The following is a 17,842-nucleotide window of genomic DNA, read 5'->3' as shown; positions in this document are numbered from 1 at the left end:
GGCGGCGGTGGCTCCCGGGACGCCCCGTCCCCGCGGGACGCCCGTCCCGCTTCTCGGTGAGTGCCCGGGAAGCCCTTTCGCCTTTGGGGGCCGGTCCCTGCGAGCCAGGCCTCCGGTCAGCGAGGCTCTGAGGCCGGGCGCGATCGTGAAGGGTGGGGGGGGTCGCCCCGGGGCAGCACCGGCGCGGAGCGGCTCCTTCCCGGGGTCCTACGGCGTCCGGGGGTGGGCGGGCTGGGAATGAGGCCGGTGGGCACCGAGAAGGCAGCGATTTGCTGATGTAAGCAATGGCTAATTACCGGTGGCCGGCGCTGCCCCTCCCGCGCCGCCCCGCCGGGCTCGAGTGTCTCGTCCCCCGGCACTACCCGGAGCAGCCGCGTTTAAACCCCTCGGCCGGGGATAACTCTGCGGGTTTGGAGCCTGGAAAGCGCAGAGTTAAAAGCAGTTGGCGGTGCCGAAGCGAGGCCGGCCAGCTTTGTTTTGGGAAGCTGGCAGGCACGTGTGCGCTGAGCCCTCCCTCCGGCCGCCGGCCCTCCGCCTGTCAACGCGGGCCTGCGCCGGCGGGGTTTGGCGGGGGCTGCCTCGGCTCGGAGGGGTCGATGGCCTTCGTCCGGAAGCGCCCGTGGGTCGGACACGGCGCTGAGGACGCGCGGCCTCCGTGTCTGTGGGCCCGCCGCCCGGCAGGGCGCCCGCGGCCCGAGCGCTTGGGTGTCCCTCCCGGAGGAGACGCGGCGGCTCCGGGTGTCTGTGGCTCCCGGCGTGAGCCGCGTTTTAAGATTGTGGAGGGAACTGAAGTGAGTTGCAGGATGAGTTACCCTTTCCGCTGCTTCGGCGTTCTCTCTGCAGCATTTCCTAAGAGTTCTGAAGAAAAAGAAAAAAAAAAAAAAAAGCCGGACCGTAGGGCGGGAGGTCGAGTAAAACTTCTTGCTTTCCAACCCCGCTTTTGTTCAGGGCTGGGCCTGCCGACTGCCTCTGCGCCTTTGTTGTACTTTCCAGCGCAGAATGCCCGTGTCCCGGTGGGGCCCTGACCCGTGGGGTCTTGCTGCAAAGACAAAATAGGCTCTGACCCTGCCGCTCTGTCAGGTGCCAGCAGGGCTGGCAGGAGGGTGTCTCGGGACCTGTAACTCCTTTTCAGTGCACTGCTTTAAGCCGTGGATGAGAACCGCTGTGCCAAGATGGCACCGCTGGCATCCAGCGGAGCTGGACCAGCTGTGGGACTGGTACCTGGTTCTGCTCTTCAAACTCTTCTTTGGGAGTTGCGGCTGGGCGGAGCGAACCACTGAGGTGCACCAACTTAAATAACTGTAGTGGCCCTGAGCTAGAGCCCGGCACAAATAGCTCTCGCGCTGCCCTGTCCCTTTGTCTCCTCTCGTGTGTTGGCGTTTTGAGTGCTGCTCACCTGGGTGGAGATGGGAGCACCAAAGGGAGAGTTGAACACATCCTTATAAAATTATTATTAATGTCTCCTTCAGGCCTGAAATTCCTCTTGCTAGTCTTCCGTTCTGTTAAATGCCTCACAAACCAGAGCAAAGGAAGAGACATGAAGAGTTGAATTTCACTGCCTTGTTTGGAACTGGGTGGAAATCCTGGAGATGGATCTCTTAGGAGATTGTCTTCCAATTGGGTTAGATGCACAGGTAACAGTAAAGGGACTTGTGGCTTTTTTGGTAAATCTGTTCCTAATTGCTATATGTTTGCAAAGAGCTCTGACATTTGTGATTTAGGGTTTATTGGTTGGTTTTTTTTTTTTTTCTCCACCATCTTTGTCCAGCTTTGTGCTGCAACAGAGCTCAGGAGTGTTTACTGTGGCAGCTACAGAAGTCCTGCTTTAAACACTGACACCAGTGATGTTTTTTTCTTTAGCAGTAGGGTGAACAAATGCACTGACAGTGCATATAGGCTTTAGGGTAAGAGGGTTAATGAAGTGACTGTGTTGCCAGGTTTGAGACATGTCTTAAGCTGAGTTGAGGGAAGAAATGAGAAGTTGAAAGGAAAGTTGGCCCTTATGGGGAGAAGTTATGGAGAGCTTCACAGAAATGGCTTTGCCAGCTCTTGAGTTTTGCAACCACTGGGGTTTCTTAAAAGTCTGGCCTTGCAGCCTTGTGATTACAAGAGATTTTCTTCATCAATAGGTAACAGATGGGAAAAAGTGAATGGGGCATACCATAAAGTTCAAATACAGCAGGCCAGAGCAAAGCAGACCCCAAAGAAGCTGAGTGACCACCAGGCCATTTGAAGGATTGGGGTTGCTTTTTTTAAAACAAGGTCTTTTCAGTTTCTATGTGCTGAGGATGGGGGCTGGCTCCCTCCTTGTGACCAGTTGTGGAATTGGAGCTGTGGGTGGACTCTTAGACACGTGTGAACTTTGTCTCTCTGTGGCCCAGCACTCGAGGACTTTCCACAAAGCCCTGACCTTCACCACTGAGTCACTCGCCTCTCCTGCCCATGCAGATGGGCAGCATTGGGAGGGAGGGAGGCAGGCAGGCAGGCGTGGAAAAAAAGAGCTGTGTTTTAGTGTTGGAGCAGAAGGCATTCTCTCCTGGACAACATTCGTGTTGTGTCTTAGCTGTTTCCTCAAATGTCCCTTTATTGCAGGAGCAATGGATCGCCCCAGCTACCTGGAAGAGGACTATTCTAGCCTGGATGGGCTGGACGATGACGTGTTTCACTCTGATGACTTTGGACTTGCAGGTCAGCCTGGTGAGATGACTGCAACTGGCATTTTCACACAGAACCAGTCCTACAGCTGCCTTCTGGGGAGGTTTCAACTATTCCCCCTCACACACTGCTGTGGTCCCGGTATCAGGCATCCTGAGCAGCAGGACAAGGCAACTCAAACACTCAGCCCGTCCTCTTCCAGTCAGGATGTTATGTTGCCTTGTGGAGTCACTGAAGAGCCCCGGAGACTCTTCTATGGTAAGAGCACTCCAGTGTCACCAGCTTTGCAGCAAGGAAACTGTCCCTTTAGCACTTCCCAATCAAGCAAGGTTGCTTTTGTTAGGGTGTTTTATTGAAGGACTGAAATGATTTTGCTTTGGTCAAGCAGCTTGTGTTTTCTTACCCTTGCTTGTCCACTGTAGGAGCCAGGCACTTGCTCATTGCTTCCACTGTCCTTGATATTCCCACTCTCTTTCTTTTTGGCTTTATTCTGTCACGTTTTATCTTGCCTAGATGTTTAAGTGCTCACCATACTTAGTATCTTACAATTTGCCTACATTTTTTTAACTTCTAGTGCTGTCTTGTCTACATAGGGAAACTACTAGAAGTTTTCAGTGGAGAGAGAGAAATGCAAAATTTTACACTTAGTGGGACAGCTTTTAGGCTCTTTACTGGTGTTAAAGTTGTTGAATAAGTGGCATGTCAGTCCAGTGTTTTACTACTAACTGATGGGACACCACTCAGCTTTGTGTATCATCTGATTCAGCTTTAATTCAAATCGGTCCCCCTAAATGCCAGAGGGCTGAGAAAGTCTGACAGAAAAGATACAGCAACCTTTAATGGGAGACAACTTGAGGCAGAGATCTTGTAAAACTGCAAAATTGTCATTTAAAAAAAAAAAAATCAGCACTTGGCTGAACTATAAACAAGCTAAAGGAACCAAGTCTAAGATCCTGTCAGTCATTTGATTATGGGAAGCAACACAATGCTCTGCTTAATCGATATAAATCTACTGAAAAGCTGAGCAAATGTTTTACTGCATGCTTATGGTACACACTCATTGTTTGGGCTTCAGGAACTGGATTTTTATGTGAGTCAAAAATTTAGGATTATGTGCAGTTCTTCCCTCTGTAAAGTGTACTGAGCAGAAGAGCTATTCTTTGCGCTGGAAGAATGACTCTTCTGATCTCTGTTTTGTAGGGAATGCTGGTTACCGTTTACACGTCCCTCCAGTTGGCTTTGCGTTGGATCCGCACCTCCAAGAGGAGCCTCAGGAAGGTCAGCGGGAAGCGCGTGCCGAGGTGCAGATTGCACGGAAGCTGCAGTGCATTGCCGACCAGTTCCACCGGCTCCACATACAGAGGGTAGGGTGTCTCTGAAGGGGAAGGTGGGGGTTTAGCTATCCAAGAGTGGTGCTCTAGAAGACTGGCTCCAGGCACCAGCTAAGCGGGCTGTTGTTTAAGGCAGCAGACTGCCAGCAGCGATAAAATGGCAGGAATATGTTGATGGATTGCTGACTCTTCCTAAAGATTGGCAGGTGGACGGAAGAGAATGTGTGGGATTGCATTTGCTGCCTGGGAAGGTAGCTGTTCTGCGTTAGCTGCTGTTGTTCCAGCTCTTCCAGTTCATCAGTAACAAGGTCACTGAGGCTTTCTCCAGGGATCTCCCCCTTGCTTTTTATTACAGCTTTTACTCTTCTCCGCTCTCCTCACCACCAGTGTCTTCTCTGTGGCACAAGTGGCCATCTGTGGCTTATATCAGCTCCTCATCTTGGAGATGACAACAAGCCTGGAGTCTGTTCTGACACTCTTTGTTGTCTAGGGGTAGTTGTCTAAAATGTTGTGGAGTATATTTAAATCATGCAACACTTGTTAGCAACTCCTCTGTCAGACAGTCCTAGCTAGTGTCTTAGGCCTGTGACTAACTTCCTCACAACAAAAGACAGCTGTTAGATGCCATCAGGTCCACACTCCAGAATCTTGATTTTTGTTTTCTTTTAAAAAAAAAAAAAAAGGGGGGGAAAAGAAACCCAGCTCTTCAAAGAAACAAAATAAAACCAGCACCCCTAAACCCCCTGATTCTTTCTTCCTTGCCCTCCTTCGCCCGTTGAGTAGGGATGAAATGGAAATCCCAGCCCATGCAGAGTTTGTCCAAGGTGGCAGAGCTTTGGCAGTAGGCAGCAGTTCTCCACTTCTGTGCAAGCCCAACAAGGAGAGCCTGTATCCGCTTGCATATGAAGAAGCTGACACTCGTGCTGACTTCAGAGAGGGACAGAAAGCTTATCTCGCTCCAAGTGCGTTGGTGCTCTGTTAACGGTGGGATCTGTTGCAATTCTTTTCAAAGGTAAGTGAGGATCTCTGTCTTGGTCAGAGAATGTGGCTTTGTGGCTGGGCAAAGTTTTGGTCCTCTGTGTCATGCGAGAGATGAGGGAATTCTGGGACTCTTCATCTCCAAATGGAGGATTAAAGAAGCCATAACAGGAAGATTAACCTGTAGAATGTAGATGGGGCTATGAATGTCACTTAGCAAATTGCAAGAATAACTACCATGAGATTTTTAACGTGTCTTGTGTGTGGTTGAATGGGGTTTTCCCTGTCTCCACTTTGTTGCCCGCAGTAGCTGAAGACCCCGCTCTCTCTATCCAGATTCTCACAGGAAAGGGAAGGTTAACCATCTCCGTGGAGGAGCCCTGGAGCAAAGTGGTGGAACTGGTTGTAACTTGACCCCTTTCATCTCTGGGGGGAGCGTACCTATCTGATGTCTGTGTCTTGGAAACCCATCCAGCAATGCCCACCCAAACCAGCCCTGCTGAAGTTGCCCTGGGTTGTGCTCTTTGCTGCCCTGTGGCCCAGGGGCGAGCTGCCAGCCGTGGGTGCCGTGGGGGCTCCCAGTGCCACGCACAGGACCGCGGCCAGGGCTGCTGGCCCAGGCGAGCTCTCTGCCAGCCAAGCATGTGGGAGAGTTAGTAAACACAAGCGTCGGCCTGCGCTACCCGCCGGCACAGCCAGCAGAGGAGGAGCTCTGCTGTCTTTGTTTGAACTGGAAGAGCAACAAGTTGTAAAGGAGGGGGGGAGAGCCGTTCAGCCGTTTAATTTTGAAAACAAAACAAAAAAAAAACCCAAACCCCAACCCAAAAACTTAACCCGAGGACGGAATAGTTCAGCCAGTGGTTCTCCACAGCCTGACCCTGGGATAGGCCTTGGCATCTGGATCTGTTAAGGGATTCTTTCTTGTTTGTCAGGAAAACTGAGTACTGAGCCACATATTAGTGTCCAAGGCACAGTTCCCCGTGGAGTGTTTTGTTGTCATGCCCAATCCCTTCCCCCCCAGCCCTGCATGGAGGATTTCCTTTGGCTTTTGGCACAGATCTCCTGTGCAGAAGCCCCTCTGTCCTGTGTGCAGTGACTCTTCCCAGCCTGTTGCTGAAGAAGCAAGCAGCCAGCCCCTGGAGACACGTGAACTGGTTCACAATGTGTTGTGGTTTGGAAAGGGCAGTCTCTGAGACGTGGAAAACTGGTCTGTCGTTTATCTTGCTGTGAAACTTAAACCCCAATTTGGATGCCCCATCTCAGCTTGTCTCAAACATTTGGTCAAAACCAACTTTCCAGAGTGGTGTCTTGAATCAGATTTAGAATACCACAAAGTTAGTCACACCAGTGTGGTCTTGTGAAGTCCTGAGAGAGAGCAAGCTTGGTTTTCAACAAGCTGTGCCTCTTTTCGGAGCCTACAAAATACCTTATCTGTGAATCTGTGAAAAGAAAAAGTTATGTGCCCTTTCAGTGGGAGTTAGGAAAGGCTTTCAGCATTGGAGTAGTGCATCCAGCTAGCTCAGCAGTTGCTGTCTCATGGCTCTTGGGTTCTGCGAGACTCTCCAGCAGTTCAGGTATGGCTCCCATTCTGCTGCTGCAGCAGTAAGGTTGTGTTGACACAAAGGCCGCTGGTTAATGTACATCCCTGGCTGAGAGAGGAACTGAGCAGGCAATAGCTGCTGAGGTTGACGTCACTGCGTTGTCATTGGACTCAGCTGCATGCATGGTCTAACCCCATCCCACACTGGGAACCCTGGAGAGTCACTGTTATCTCTTCTCTGGGCTCCTGGAGCTATGTGGTATTTATTCTGTGGTTCTTGGCTATACAAAAGATTTTTGGGTATGCATCTCGTAAGAATAAGAAAGTTGGCCACACCTATGCTTGCTTTTGGCATGTACACCATTTTCAGGGTTTCATTTCCTATTAATATATTAAGCAGAATACAGTAGTTTAAAACCATGCTTTTTCATCCTTAGAACAATGCTAGAGCAATAACGCGACATTCTAACACTCTGCAGCTTTCATCTCCTTAAGATGCTGAATTTATTACAGGAAGGACTTGAGCAACTCTCAAGAGCCTGCTACAGGTTGATCCAGTTTGCAGAGGGCTCTGCAGAGTGACATGCAAGACCCATCTATGTTTTCTTGGCTGTGTAGCTTCTGGCAGAGTTCCCTCTGTTGTGCTTTTCTCACCCTGCCCCTGGAAAACAAAGGTAGAGCCAAGCCATGCTTTCTGCAGGAGAACTCAGTACCTGCTACCTCCTTCTTGGTTTGGAGCAAGTGTGCCTTTGCTGTGGGATCTGTGACTGCTTGCTATAGCCCAGCCTGTGGCTGAGCTTAAAGAGTGCACTCTGAGGTTATGGAGAACAGAGCTGAGCGTAGGGGATCTGCTGGTCCGTTGGCTGGGATGCGCTGCCTGTGCCCCGCACGTCTGGGCTGCGGCAACAAGTGTTTGGGCTCTGCTTCAGGTCCTGAGTGCACTTGAGTTTCCTTGCGTTGAGAAGGGGCTTCAACCTGTGCTGAACCGACAGCATATTTCACGACATGACATGGTGCTAGATGGGATGCGAGTAGACAAGCAGGGATGGCGGCGGCGGCAGCAGCGTAAAGCCGCCCCATAGGAGCATGGGGTTATACAAGAGTGGGGTGGATGACACTGTATATCAGTATCACACCCCTTTGGTTTGACTTGCTCCATTGAGACACTGGAATGCTACAGCTTTTTCCAAATAAAATAACTCTTTCTAAGCAGGCTGCAGCTTTGAGGGGACTGCTTTTATCGCATCTCTTCTTCATGGTGATAAGATCACTTCACAGGGGATAAAATTGTCTCTTTAAGAGCCAAGGAGTGGTAGCCTTGAACAGTTCTGGGCTCAGGTCCAAGCAGAGCCACTGACTTGCTGTATGACCTCAGACAAGTCTCTTGACCTCCTTGTGCTTCAGTCAACCCATCTGGAAAGCTCAGTTTAAAAAAAGCTGAGCCTCAATGAGAACCAGATGCTGAATCAGAGCTGAGCTTTCTTGAGTAAATAAGTGCATTACAAACAACAACAAAGCCCCTTTCCAACACATCAGGAATCCTGCAGTTGATTTAGATATGCTGACCATGCTCAAAAAGCCTCCGTGGATCTAGCTATAGAAAACTTTGTTTCTCTAAATTCCCCAATTGGTTCAGCAAGTAACTCTCTCGCCGTCACTGCAACGGGCTCGAGCAGCCTGTGGAGCACGAATGCCTGCATCCACACGGGCTGTGGACAGACGGCTAGGCATGTACCTGTTTGTCTCAAGTTAATGACACTGAAAATGTCCAGGAGGAAATGTTGTTTTCCTTTGAAAGTGAAACTTGTTACATTTTGCATATTTTTGCCCCTCTGTCTCTCATGAGAGTTATCAAGGCCTCCTCTGAGACACTTCTGCTTATGCAACAGGGAGCCCGTGTCTCTTGTCAGAAACTTATCGGCGTGAGAGAGTGACTGCACAGCACTACATGTGTATCATTTATCCCAAACTCCATCAGGCTTTTCTCCATCGTTTACTGAGGACACTCAGGGAATTTTTTTAAGAGGTTTTGTTTTGTTTTTTTAACTGGAATTATTTGCAGGAAGCTGTCCTTTATGATGACTTTATGTTTTAGGAAAAGTGTTCAGAAAAACTTCCTAACAATGTAATGCAGAGACACTCAAACTGTCCTGCAGCTGAGCCTGTAGCACTGGCACCTCCATACTTCACCTGTACCTGCAGTCTCTTTGAGACCTGGGGTAAGCACTTTCATTCATTTGTTTCCTGAATAGGTCAGTACGTTTCAGGATCTTCTCTGCTGGCTAGTGCTTGCTGGTCCCTGCTGCTGCTGTGCAAAGCAGTGGGTCTCCTCTTCAGCTCCGCTCTCTGTGGGTTGCCCATCAGTGCAGGACTTGAATTTCCAGCTGAGGATGCAGGAGCATGGTGAGGGAGAGTACCAGATGGAGAACTCCTGAAGTGAGTGAGCCCAGTTTAGAAGGCAGGGGGTAGAGTGGATGTGAGGTTGGGAAGATTGAGATGTAAAGCAAAGTTCTTGCAGGGCTATGTAATTGGGATTGTAGGCTTGAGGAAAGGAGGATGCCATAGGGGGAAGAGGAATTCTCACAGTCAGTGGAGTCAGAAACTTGATGTGAGGAAATAGAGACAGATTTTTTTTTTTTTTTGCTTCATGTTGTTACATTTTTTTTTTCCCCATTTTTACAAATGCCAGTGAAAGAAGAGGTAGGCTTGGAAGTGCACCTTCCCCTATGCATACAAATGGCACAGCAACCTGTTGGCCCTTGCCTAGCACCTGTTCTGAAATCCTGCTGCCTGTGGAGCTGATTACTTGATATTTAGGTTAACAGAAACTTGCTGGACCCTTTCACATCTGATCTGAAATTGTATTTTTTGGTATGTTAAGAAAAGAAACTGAGAACAAGAACATAGTTATGGCACTGTATAAATCCATGTTTCTCCCATATCTTGAATCTTACATACAGTTTTGGTTTCCTTCTTCCAAAAATAATGTGGTGGAACTGGAAAAGGTTCAGAGAAAGGCAAGAAGGATGATGAAACTTCTGTATGAAAAATGGAAAAAATGGGCTAGGACTGCTAAGCCTAAAAAAGTCATAAAGCAAAGGGGGTAGCAATATTATACAGAAATCAAAAGTGACATGAAGGAGATGGATAGACTAATTTCTCCTTGTCCAGGAACTGGGCAAAATCAAGTCAAGATAGGAGCCAGCTCAAAGTAAATGAGGTAGTTTTGCATGCAATAGGTAGCTCTGTGGACTCTTTGTCAAGGCATATTGTACATCCCAGTGCTTCATCTGGGCTCAAGGGGAATCGGGACAAGTTTATGGCCACGGAAGGAGACATTAAACAAACAGAAACAAGATCTGACTCAGGAAGTCCTAAGCTCAAACTAGTTAGATGCTGAAAGAGTATTAGGGGGAGCTATTGCATGTGCTTGCCCTCTGCTTTTCCTCAGGCAGCCACATAAGGCTGCTGAGGGAGGCTGGGCTATGCAAGTCTTGTTCCAACAGTCACATACAACCATTGTATATCAGTTTAATAAAAAGCGCAAAACTTTTGCATCAGCCTAATCTATCCTTCTTCTCTATGCTTTCAGCTGACAAAAGATTTAAATACATTATGGTTTTCTTCCTGCTTAAAATAGGAGATACTGTTAAAAAGCAAAACTTCCTGCCTAGCTCTGGTAGAGGAAGTGGGCAGAGGATAAGGGAGCCGGGTGGCAGGAGAGCAGTGCGAGCTCTGCGATGGCGTGCCGTGAATCCTTCACGGGCACAGGACTGCGGCGTCTTAAGGCAGTGGTGCCACAACCTCACGATATCCAAGATTGCCCACGCTAAAGAGCATGAAATAATTCTTTGGGACAGTACAAGTGAATTGTTTTGCAGTATTTCTAACATCACCTGCAGTATCGCTGTGTGACTTAAATAGTGTTCAGTGCTGCTGCTTCTCCTGTACAACCCCAGTAGCCTCCACGGGCTCTTCTGCATTTCCTTGGCTCTTGCAGCACAGTGCTGGCTGTGACAGCGGTAACGTGCTTTCTGCTTGTAGCAGTGTGACAGCTGAGAAATTATTTTTCAATTAAGAAATAATTGCAGTAATATCCCACTTCTTTTTCAGTGTGGGAGACTAGGAAATGCAGGTTATAACTTGTCTGAGATCATGCGGGGATCGCTGATTGGAACCCAGTTGTTCTGCCTCCCGTCCTCCGCTTAGGTTGGTTGATCTTATTAAGATACTGCCATCTCTGAGGGGGATGATGAGATGCTTGGACTGATTATTTATGGTGAGGAGTGTGCGTGTTTGTATTTTACTCAATTAAATTTTATGGTGGAAAGGCAGGAAAGCAAGTGCCCAACTGCAGAGTCCTTTGTTTCAAGCCATTGAGGAGGAATGTCCTGCTAGCCTTTTACGGTCTCTTTGGGGTTTTTTTGTTTGTTTGTTTGTTTCTCCTTGGTAGCTACTCTCGCCAATGGCAAAGGAATCTTTCCGAGGACCGTACCAGAGCAGAAAGAATAGCGATCTAAAAATAAAAGCAGTGAGGCAACTTCTGTTAACCCCAATTAGCTTTTTCCCAATATAACGCCTGACAAGACGCTGGCGATGGGGGTCTGCAGCCACCCGCCGAGGAGAGGCCCCGAAGGGCACGCCGACCCCGGCCGGCGAGGGGGAGCGGGCAGAGAGGGCCATGCGTGAGAGCGGCTCTGCCGGGCAGTGTTTGCGCTGCGGCTGCTGTGTTTATATCGCTCTCTAAATTTAGCCTCTGAGTCATCAGAACTGCTGACGAGAGGCTGCCCTGCCCGCAGGCTCCAGCGCTGCACCTGCCCGCCCGCCCGCCGGCTCCCCTCGCAGCGGGGCAGTGCTGCGCCCAGGCCGGGGCCCTGCGCCCCCGCCTCGCCCCTCCGCCAGGATATTTTCCTGTAAAAACTGTTAAAGCCTTATTTTTAACAAAACCCCGAGGTACGCTTGAATCACTAGGGGGTGTCTCCCGTGCACCGAGCAGTTTCGGGAGCACCTCCCTTCTTCTGGCGGTGAGGGAATGGATGCGAAATAAAGGTCAAGGCCGCCCCGTGGCTGGCGCGGGTTGGGTGGTAAAGAAGGCGAGCTGTGAAACGCTCTGTCAGTTCACACCAGGGTCCGAGTGAATAAACTTGCCCGCGCGCGCTGCCGGCAGCTGTGGCTGTGGGAGGGGGTGGGTGTCCTCTCCTGGGCGCGCAGGCGAGGACTGGAGATCTCCTCCTGCACTCTCGTCCCTCCCCCCGGAATGGGGGCAAATTCCCCCCAGAGCCCGTGCCGCAGGTAGAGAGTGGTATCAGGTGTGGCTCTGTGGAAATGCAAGACCCTTATTTACTGTATTTGTGGAAAATAAGCTAGCATGCCCCCCGGGGTGCAGGAGGGGAAGGCTGGAGGCCTGGGAACGCGGTGGCCGGTGGTTGCCCTTCCCAGGTTGCCGTCAGCTGGCTGTTGCCATGGCGTCTGTCTGCTTCCCCTTCCTGCCCGCTCCAGAGAGGAAGGCGCGAGTGGCTGCGTGTTTGTTTTGAACTACAAGAAAGTTGAGAAAGGGCTCACCTGCGCAGCTGTGCCTGCAGCAGGTTTGGGGCAGTGAACGCAGCCATTTGCTCTCAGACCAGTGCCTTGGCAGGGGTCAGTGCCATCCACTTTGCTTGGGCCAGGCAGCCCGTAAATGGGGTTTGGGGGTCTCCTGCTGCGCCCGCTCCAGTATATCCTCTCTCCATAAACACGCGTGTTGCTTATCTTGCTTGGCAAAGCCTGACGGAGGCTTTGGGGAAGGAAGCAGTACTTGAGATGATGCCTCCCTCCACCACAAGTTTAGTCCCATGTAAGAGAGATGCGGCGTTTGCAAACCAGAAGGATACAGATCCCCAAGGAAGATCCTCATCCTCCTGTCTGTGTCAGCACGAGAAATCGTGGCACTAAGCCCCTCTTTCGGTTTTTCTCTGTTACTGTCTCCTTTTTTTCCCTGCTGCTTTTACACATGCATTATTCTGTGGTCATTAGGAATCACAGCTGGAAAGATTTGTATTTGACTTCCATTGGCCTGCATTTCTCTCTCCAGCGGGGGACACCTTCTGTAACCTCTGTTGCCTTGGGGACTGTGACTTTCTAGTCTTTCTAAGCTAAAGCATATTTTGTGGTAGCACAATATGCCTCCAGCCACCTGGCAGCCAAAACAGCCTTCAGCGATGAGTCAGCAACTGCTCCCGGTGTGCAAGTATTTTTGTTTTCAGTGAATAAATAAAATCCCAACAACTTATTGCTAATACTTGTATTAGTCATTAAAGGAAGAACAATGTTTTTATGTACACATATGCCATTCTTCTTCTTTTGCTCTAATAGTGCCATTTATGGCCATGTATTAATCCTTCTAGTTAAGATGGGATCAGAATTTGACCCTTAACCATCTGGAAGCCATGAAGCAAAGTCAAAAGTTGCCCATGAGATCAAGGCAGTAGACAGGTGTACCCTTCTGTGTATGGGATAGGAATGTACCAGACCCACATCTGATGTGTATATGATGAACATATTCTTTATTTTTTTAAGGAGGGACATTGATGGCAACGTATGTATCAGGTGGAAAAGTGAATCCTATTCATCTGTTAAACATTTATTATTTATTTAAGGATTCAAGGAGCTGTGTCAGAGGGACAGCATTTTCTTTGGGGTGTATTACGTGTTGTGATCTTCCCTTGATCACCCCATGCAAGGGCTTGGTAGGCGTAAAAAGCTTTTGACATCTGGGGTGCTATTTGACAGATATATATCTGTATGCTTACAGTGTGAAACATGTATTAGGAATTAATTATGAGGAGGGAATAAATGTCGGGTCAATCATGTCCCTCTTTCATTTGCTTCCAGTAAAAGTCTGGCTGGGGTTTTTTTTGTTTATTTACCAGTATTCTGGCGTTTGGTTCAGCACAGTTCACGGAATAGGCTTCACTAATGTACTGTTGCTGCAGAGGACACTTTTCCTGTAAAATGGCCTTTCCTTGTGACTCATTGAAGCATTCATGCTAACGCTTCAGACAGACAGTCTCTTAAGGATATCCCCTTTAAAAAGCAGCAGCTGCAATAGGAAATGGTTTTATGTGTTTCCAGCTTTGTGTTGACTTACTGTATTCACAACTCTAGTCTTCTTTAGTTACAGTTAGTATAGAGGGTAAAAGGGGCTTCTTTCCATCTTGGGAAAAGAGCCTCAACATGTTCATTGTGTTGCTACCACATGGAGGTGGCAAAGTGTTCATCCCTGATATTTTTGTGCAGTAGTGACTCTGAGGATTGAATTGTTTTGATGAGGGACAAATCATCATAGTGAAGCTTAGGAAAATTATAAATCTGTGCCACAATAATTATGAGTCTTAGAAAACTGTAAGAATTGACTTGAAATGTATCACATCTGAAAAAAATAGATGCCAAATTCATGGAGTCATTCTCCTGGGTTTTCTGTCCTTCCTGGCAGCAAAACTATACCACACCAAAAAACCCTCAGTCTTGAAATATTTGAGTATTTTGGTCTTGGCTGAGGCGTATCTAGGGAAAAACTACTGAAACTTGTGAAGGGGACACTTCTTAGGCTGGGACAGTTCTTTCCATAAATTGTTTACCTCTACTGCAAAGAATATGTGCCATTTCCGTTCTGTGGCTCTTGTCCCACTCTGAATTAGTACCACGGAAAGCAGATCAGCCCAGAAGTGAAGTCGTAACTCTGTAAAGCCCATTCGCTAGGCTTGCTGCTGAAGCAAGCAGTCCCAGCTTGCTCCTCTTCTCAGGTCACCTTTCTGCTCTGCTGGCACAAACATCAGCTTGCCTACATGATGCCATGGATCAGACGGATTAGGATGACCTGATCAATAGTAAAGGCAAGTTTTTTATCACATTAGTTCTGGCCTTGTTCATTGTTCTGCTGTAGTTCACTTTCCTGCACTAGTGTGAGGAGAGGACAGGGCAAGTGGGCTGCTTCAGTACACAAGCCAGTGAAAGTGTGTGTGGGACTACACTACTGTGGAAGGAAGCGCTGGCTGAATATGGACCCAGGGAAATAAAAGCCCTAGGTCTAGGAATAAAACCTGGAAAGCTGCCCTTGGCCTAGTGCTCTATTTTTTCACTTCAAAACAAAATTAATGGTGTCAACGTCCTTCATAAAGTGACTGAGGTCTTATGCTTCTTATAAGCAGAGGGAAACAAGGGTAAAATAGTTTCTATTCTGCTCTTGCATGGAAATCTCCTTGAGTGTCTTAGGCAAATAGTGGGAAACTTTTTTAACTGGAGAAGGACAAAAATGCTGTACCAAAAATGTGGCTTCAGGAGGCAGTGAAATAAACACAATAGAATGTAAACATTAAAAAAAAATAGAGTTTTTCTCAGTATTTGTGACACCACATCCCACTGGTTCTCTTGCAGGTTTGTAACTCTTCTTAGAGTAGAGCTCTAAAACTCTCATTTACCAAATAAAAGCAAACCCCAATACCTTTAGCTCCCCCCTTCAAAAAAAAAGGGAGAAGGGTGAGCTTAATCCTTTCACTGTTTTTCCCTGAACGTGGCCTCCTTTACCTATCACTGCAAGTAACAAGTAATCCTTTTCTTCTGAGGTGACACGTAGAATTTAAGGGGGAGACAGAATGTTTGGAAACCTGTTAACAGTGTGTGAGAAGCGCAAAGCGGCCTCCTACATGAAGCAGGACATTAATACAAGGATTCTTACATGTGTTTGTCCTCCTGACAGCGTGGAGTAGTTGAAATTGCACGTGCTCTCATCTGCCCCCAAATTAACCTGCTGTATAAAATTCCATGAGAGTTTCCATTAAAGAGGGTCCACCAGTGAAGCTGAGTTATATTTCAAGTTCAGATTCTCGATAACAATTTTTAAACATCCTTTTGCATTTCCCATGCTAAGTCCCTGTAAGACACTTCTTTAATCTCTTGTCTGCCAATAGAATAAAATAATCTACCAATGCAGATTGTTTTCAGAGCATCTATAGTATGTTTGTCTACCGTGCTCTCCTAGCATAGTTCCCTACTTGTGGAAACAGCAGGAGAAGGCATTGTGCTTGCATGCCACTTCATTGACATGCTACCTGAAGATCTCTGTTTGAGGAGCAGTCCAGTTAAGCTGCAATAGCTTGATAAAAACATAGTGTCTAGATGTCATTGGGACATTGTGGTTCCATGTGCATGTTCAAGCAGGTGTGGGAGTGTGGCTCTATGGAGGAAGGGTGAGAAAAATCTCTGGAGTTTGATGAGGAAGGGCAATCCTGGTCAAACCAAGAGGCGAGTAACAAAACAAAAAGCATCTTGCTTTTTGAGACCAAATAAGATTTTTGTAACCCAGCCCTAGGGGATCGTTTATAAAAGTCTGTTTTCACCTGTAAACCTAGCAATGCCTGGACAGTACAGACTGAACCCAGGGCTGGTTACTTTGAAATAAATGATACCAGGCCCTAGAGTCACTGTCTGTGGGTTATGTTCCAAACACAGTGGTGTTGAAATGTGTGATGGCATCTGTGTGAACTCTTCTAAATCCAGGAGACAACTGTTAAGTCTTGCGGGTAAGAAGAATGACCCACTGCTAAGATGTGAGATGACCACAGGTTTTCTGAAGCCTGTTTTGTGTGTACTTGTGATTCAAATGGCACAGATCTACTCACGGCTGAAATACAAACGTAATTTAATGGCTATGCGGGAGAGCTTTGAAGAGCTGTCTATTGACACATCTCCAATACACCAACTCCGGTTGCAACTCTCTCTTATTTGTGATTACATAAAGAATGCCTTGCAACCGTGTTGTTCTGCCCTGTTGGGCTAATCTGAGTTGAAACATCTTGTTCATATAATGTGCTTCAGTGCTCTTTTATGAACTCCTGTGTACTGAGGCAAAGTTGTTGGAAGCCAGTCTTCTGTTTCCTCGTCTGCTGGGGATTGGAGGGGGCGGGGGGAGATTGGGGCTGGTTTGTTTTGTTTTCCAGAAATGATCAGTCCTGCTTAGAAAATATGGAATTCTGGATGAGAAAACAAAGAGTGATTTCTCATAGAGGGTCGGTTATTGAGGTGAAATAGTATCCCAGGCTGGGCAATGTAAAGAGAAACCCACCTGTTTGTATGAGATGCCATTAAAGTGTGGGAAGGTGGGGGTATAATCGGAGCCACTTTTGCAGGGGTGATTACATATAACAAAAGAAGGAACAGTGTCCCTGCCCCAAAGCTGCATTATATAGTCTGGTGTCCCCCTGAAACTCAACTCCCATGTTTCTTCCTTGACAATGGGACCTGAAATAACCTCTTGGTTTTGGTTTTTTGTGTGTTTTCAAGTATGTTCTTGCTTAAGGTTTAATTGGCTCCAGTCAGTAGGAAAGGGCTCCAAGGCTGATTATTTATGGCTTACTGTCAAAAGTGGCTATAAAAAGGGCAGTATTATCTTGGAGATGCTGGGAAGGAAAATGTGGTGGGGGGAGGGTGGGGGAGTGTGTGTGTGCACGAATGTGTTTTCTTGTACTAGATGAAATCAGAGTTTTGCTGTCTCAGCAGTGTGGTTTAAATTGAAGATTAACCCTTTGACCTTCACGGTGTCAAATCACTTACAGATGGATCACCAGTTATATTTTTTCTTTTTTTTTTACTTTTGGGGTGAAGGGGGGCTTTTTTTTTTTTTTAAAAAAAAAAGGTTGTTTGTTCATGCAGCTGGGGCTTTTGAAAGGCTCAGAAGCCAATCTGATTAAAAACAGCACTTGGCTAAACTCTGCAAAATCCTACAAGCAGAAAAAAAAAGTTTAATCCTCTTGTGCACAATGCATAAAGGGTCTGCTCTTTTCTTTTTGTAATGTTAGAGCTACAATTATTTCTGGAGAACTTATCATTTCCCTCTCTCCCCTCATCCCTTGCTGCACCCCCTTGTTATGCTGATGGGATTAAAGTGTCTGCTCTTGAAAAGTGTAACTGAGTTGTTATTGGAAAAGAGAAGTGGTATGTTGCAATTTTAGAAATATAAATAACCTTGCTTCAACTGTTCTCCTCTACAGCATCAGCAGAACAGAAATCAAGTGTGGTGGCAGCTTTTTCTCTTCCTACACAACTTGGCCTTAAACGCGGAGGCGAACAGGAACCACACTGGGCAGAGGTGAGCTTCGCCAGCCTGTTTCAGGCCGCATCCAGTCTGCAGGGAGCACTGAACAAACACTGGTTCGGGGGCGAGACATTGCACACCGCCGGCCGGATGTGAGGACTCTGAATTTCTGATACTCGTCTTCAAATTTGGGGGGTTTTACGGACTCTTCTTTGCTGCTGCCTGCCTCGTGAGGCAGGGAGCTCTTGTCCAACACTGTCGAAGGAAAGC

General features: G+C 47.7%; 1 protein-coding gene across 2 annotated transcripts; it reads left to right on the top strand.

Moving 5' to 3' along the window:
- Nucleotides 1-2,265: 2,265 nt before the first annotated feature.
- BMF (Bcl2 modifying factor) lies at nucleotides 2,266-17,630 on the top strand (the record flags this gene model as incomplete). 2 transcript variants are annotated; one of them, XM_082000041.1, is made up of 3 exons in its annotated part: nucleotides 2,266-2,688; nucleotides 3,856-4,019; nucleotides 17,529-17,630. In XM_082000041.1, exons 1-3 carry the CDS (start codon nucleotides 2,289-2,291, stop codon nucleotides 17,628-17,630), a joined length of 666 nt encoding a protein of 221 aa, XP_081856167.1. In that variant the 5' UTR covers nucleotides 2,266-2,288. The 2 variants fall into 2 exon arrangements, with proteins under 2 accessions (XP_081856167.1, XP_081856166.1); XM_082000040.1 differs by having other exon boundaries at nucleotides 2,266-2,913.
- Nucleotides 17,631-17,842: the final 212 nt, after the last annotated feature.

The sequence above is a fragment of the Phaethon aethereus genome (assembly GCF_964289735.1).
Source record: "Phaethon aethereus genome assembly, chromosome: 5".
NCBI classification, from domain to species: Eukaryota; Metazoa; Chordata; class Aves; order Phaethontiformes; family Phaethontidae; genus Phaethon; species Phaethon aethereus.
This window is presented reverse-complemented; position numbering and strand designations above follow the sequence as displayed.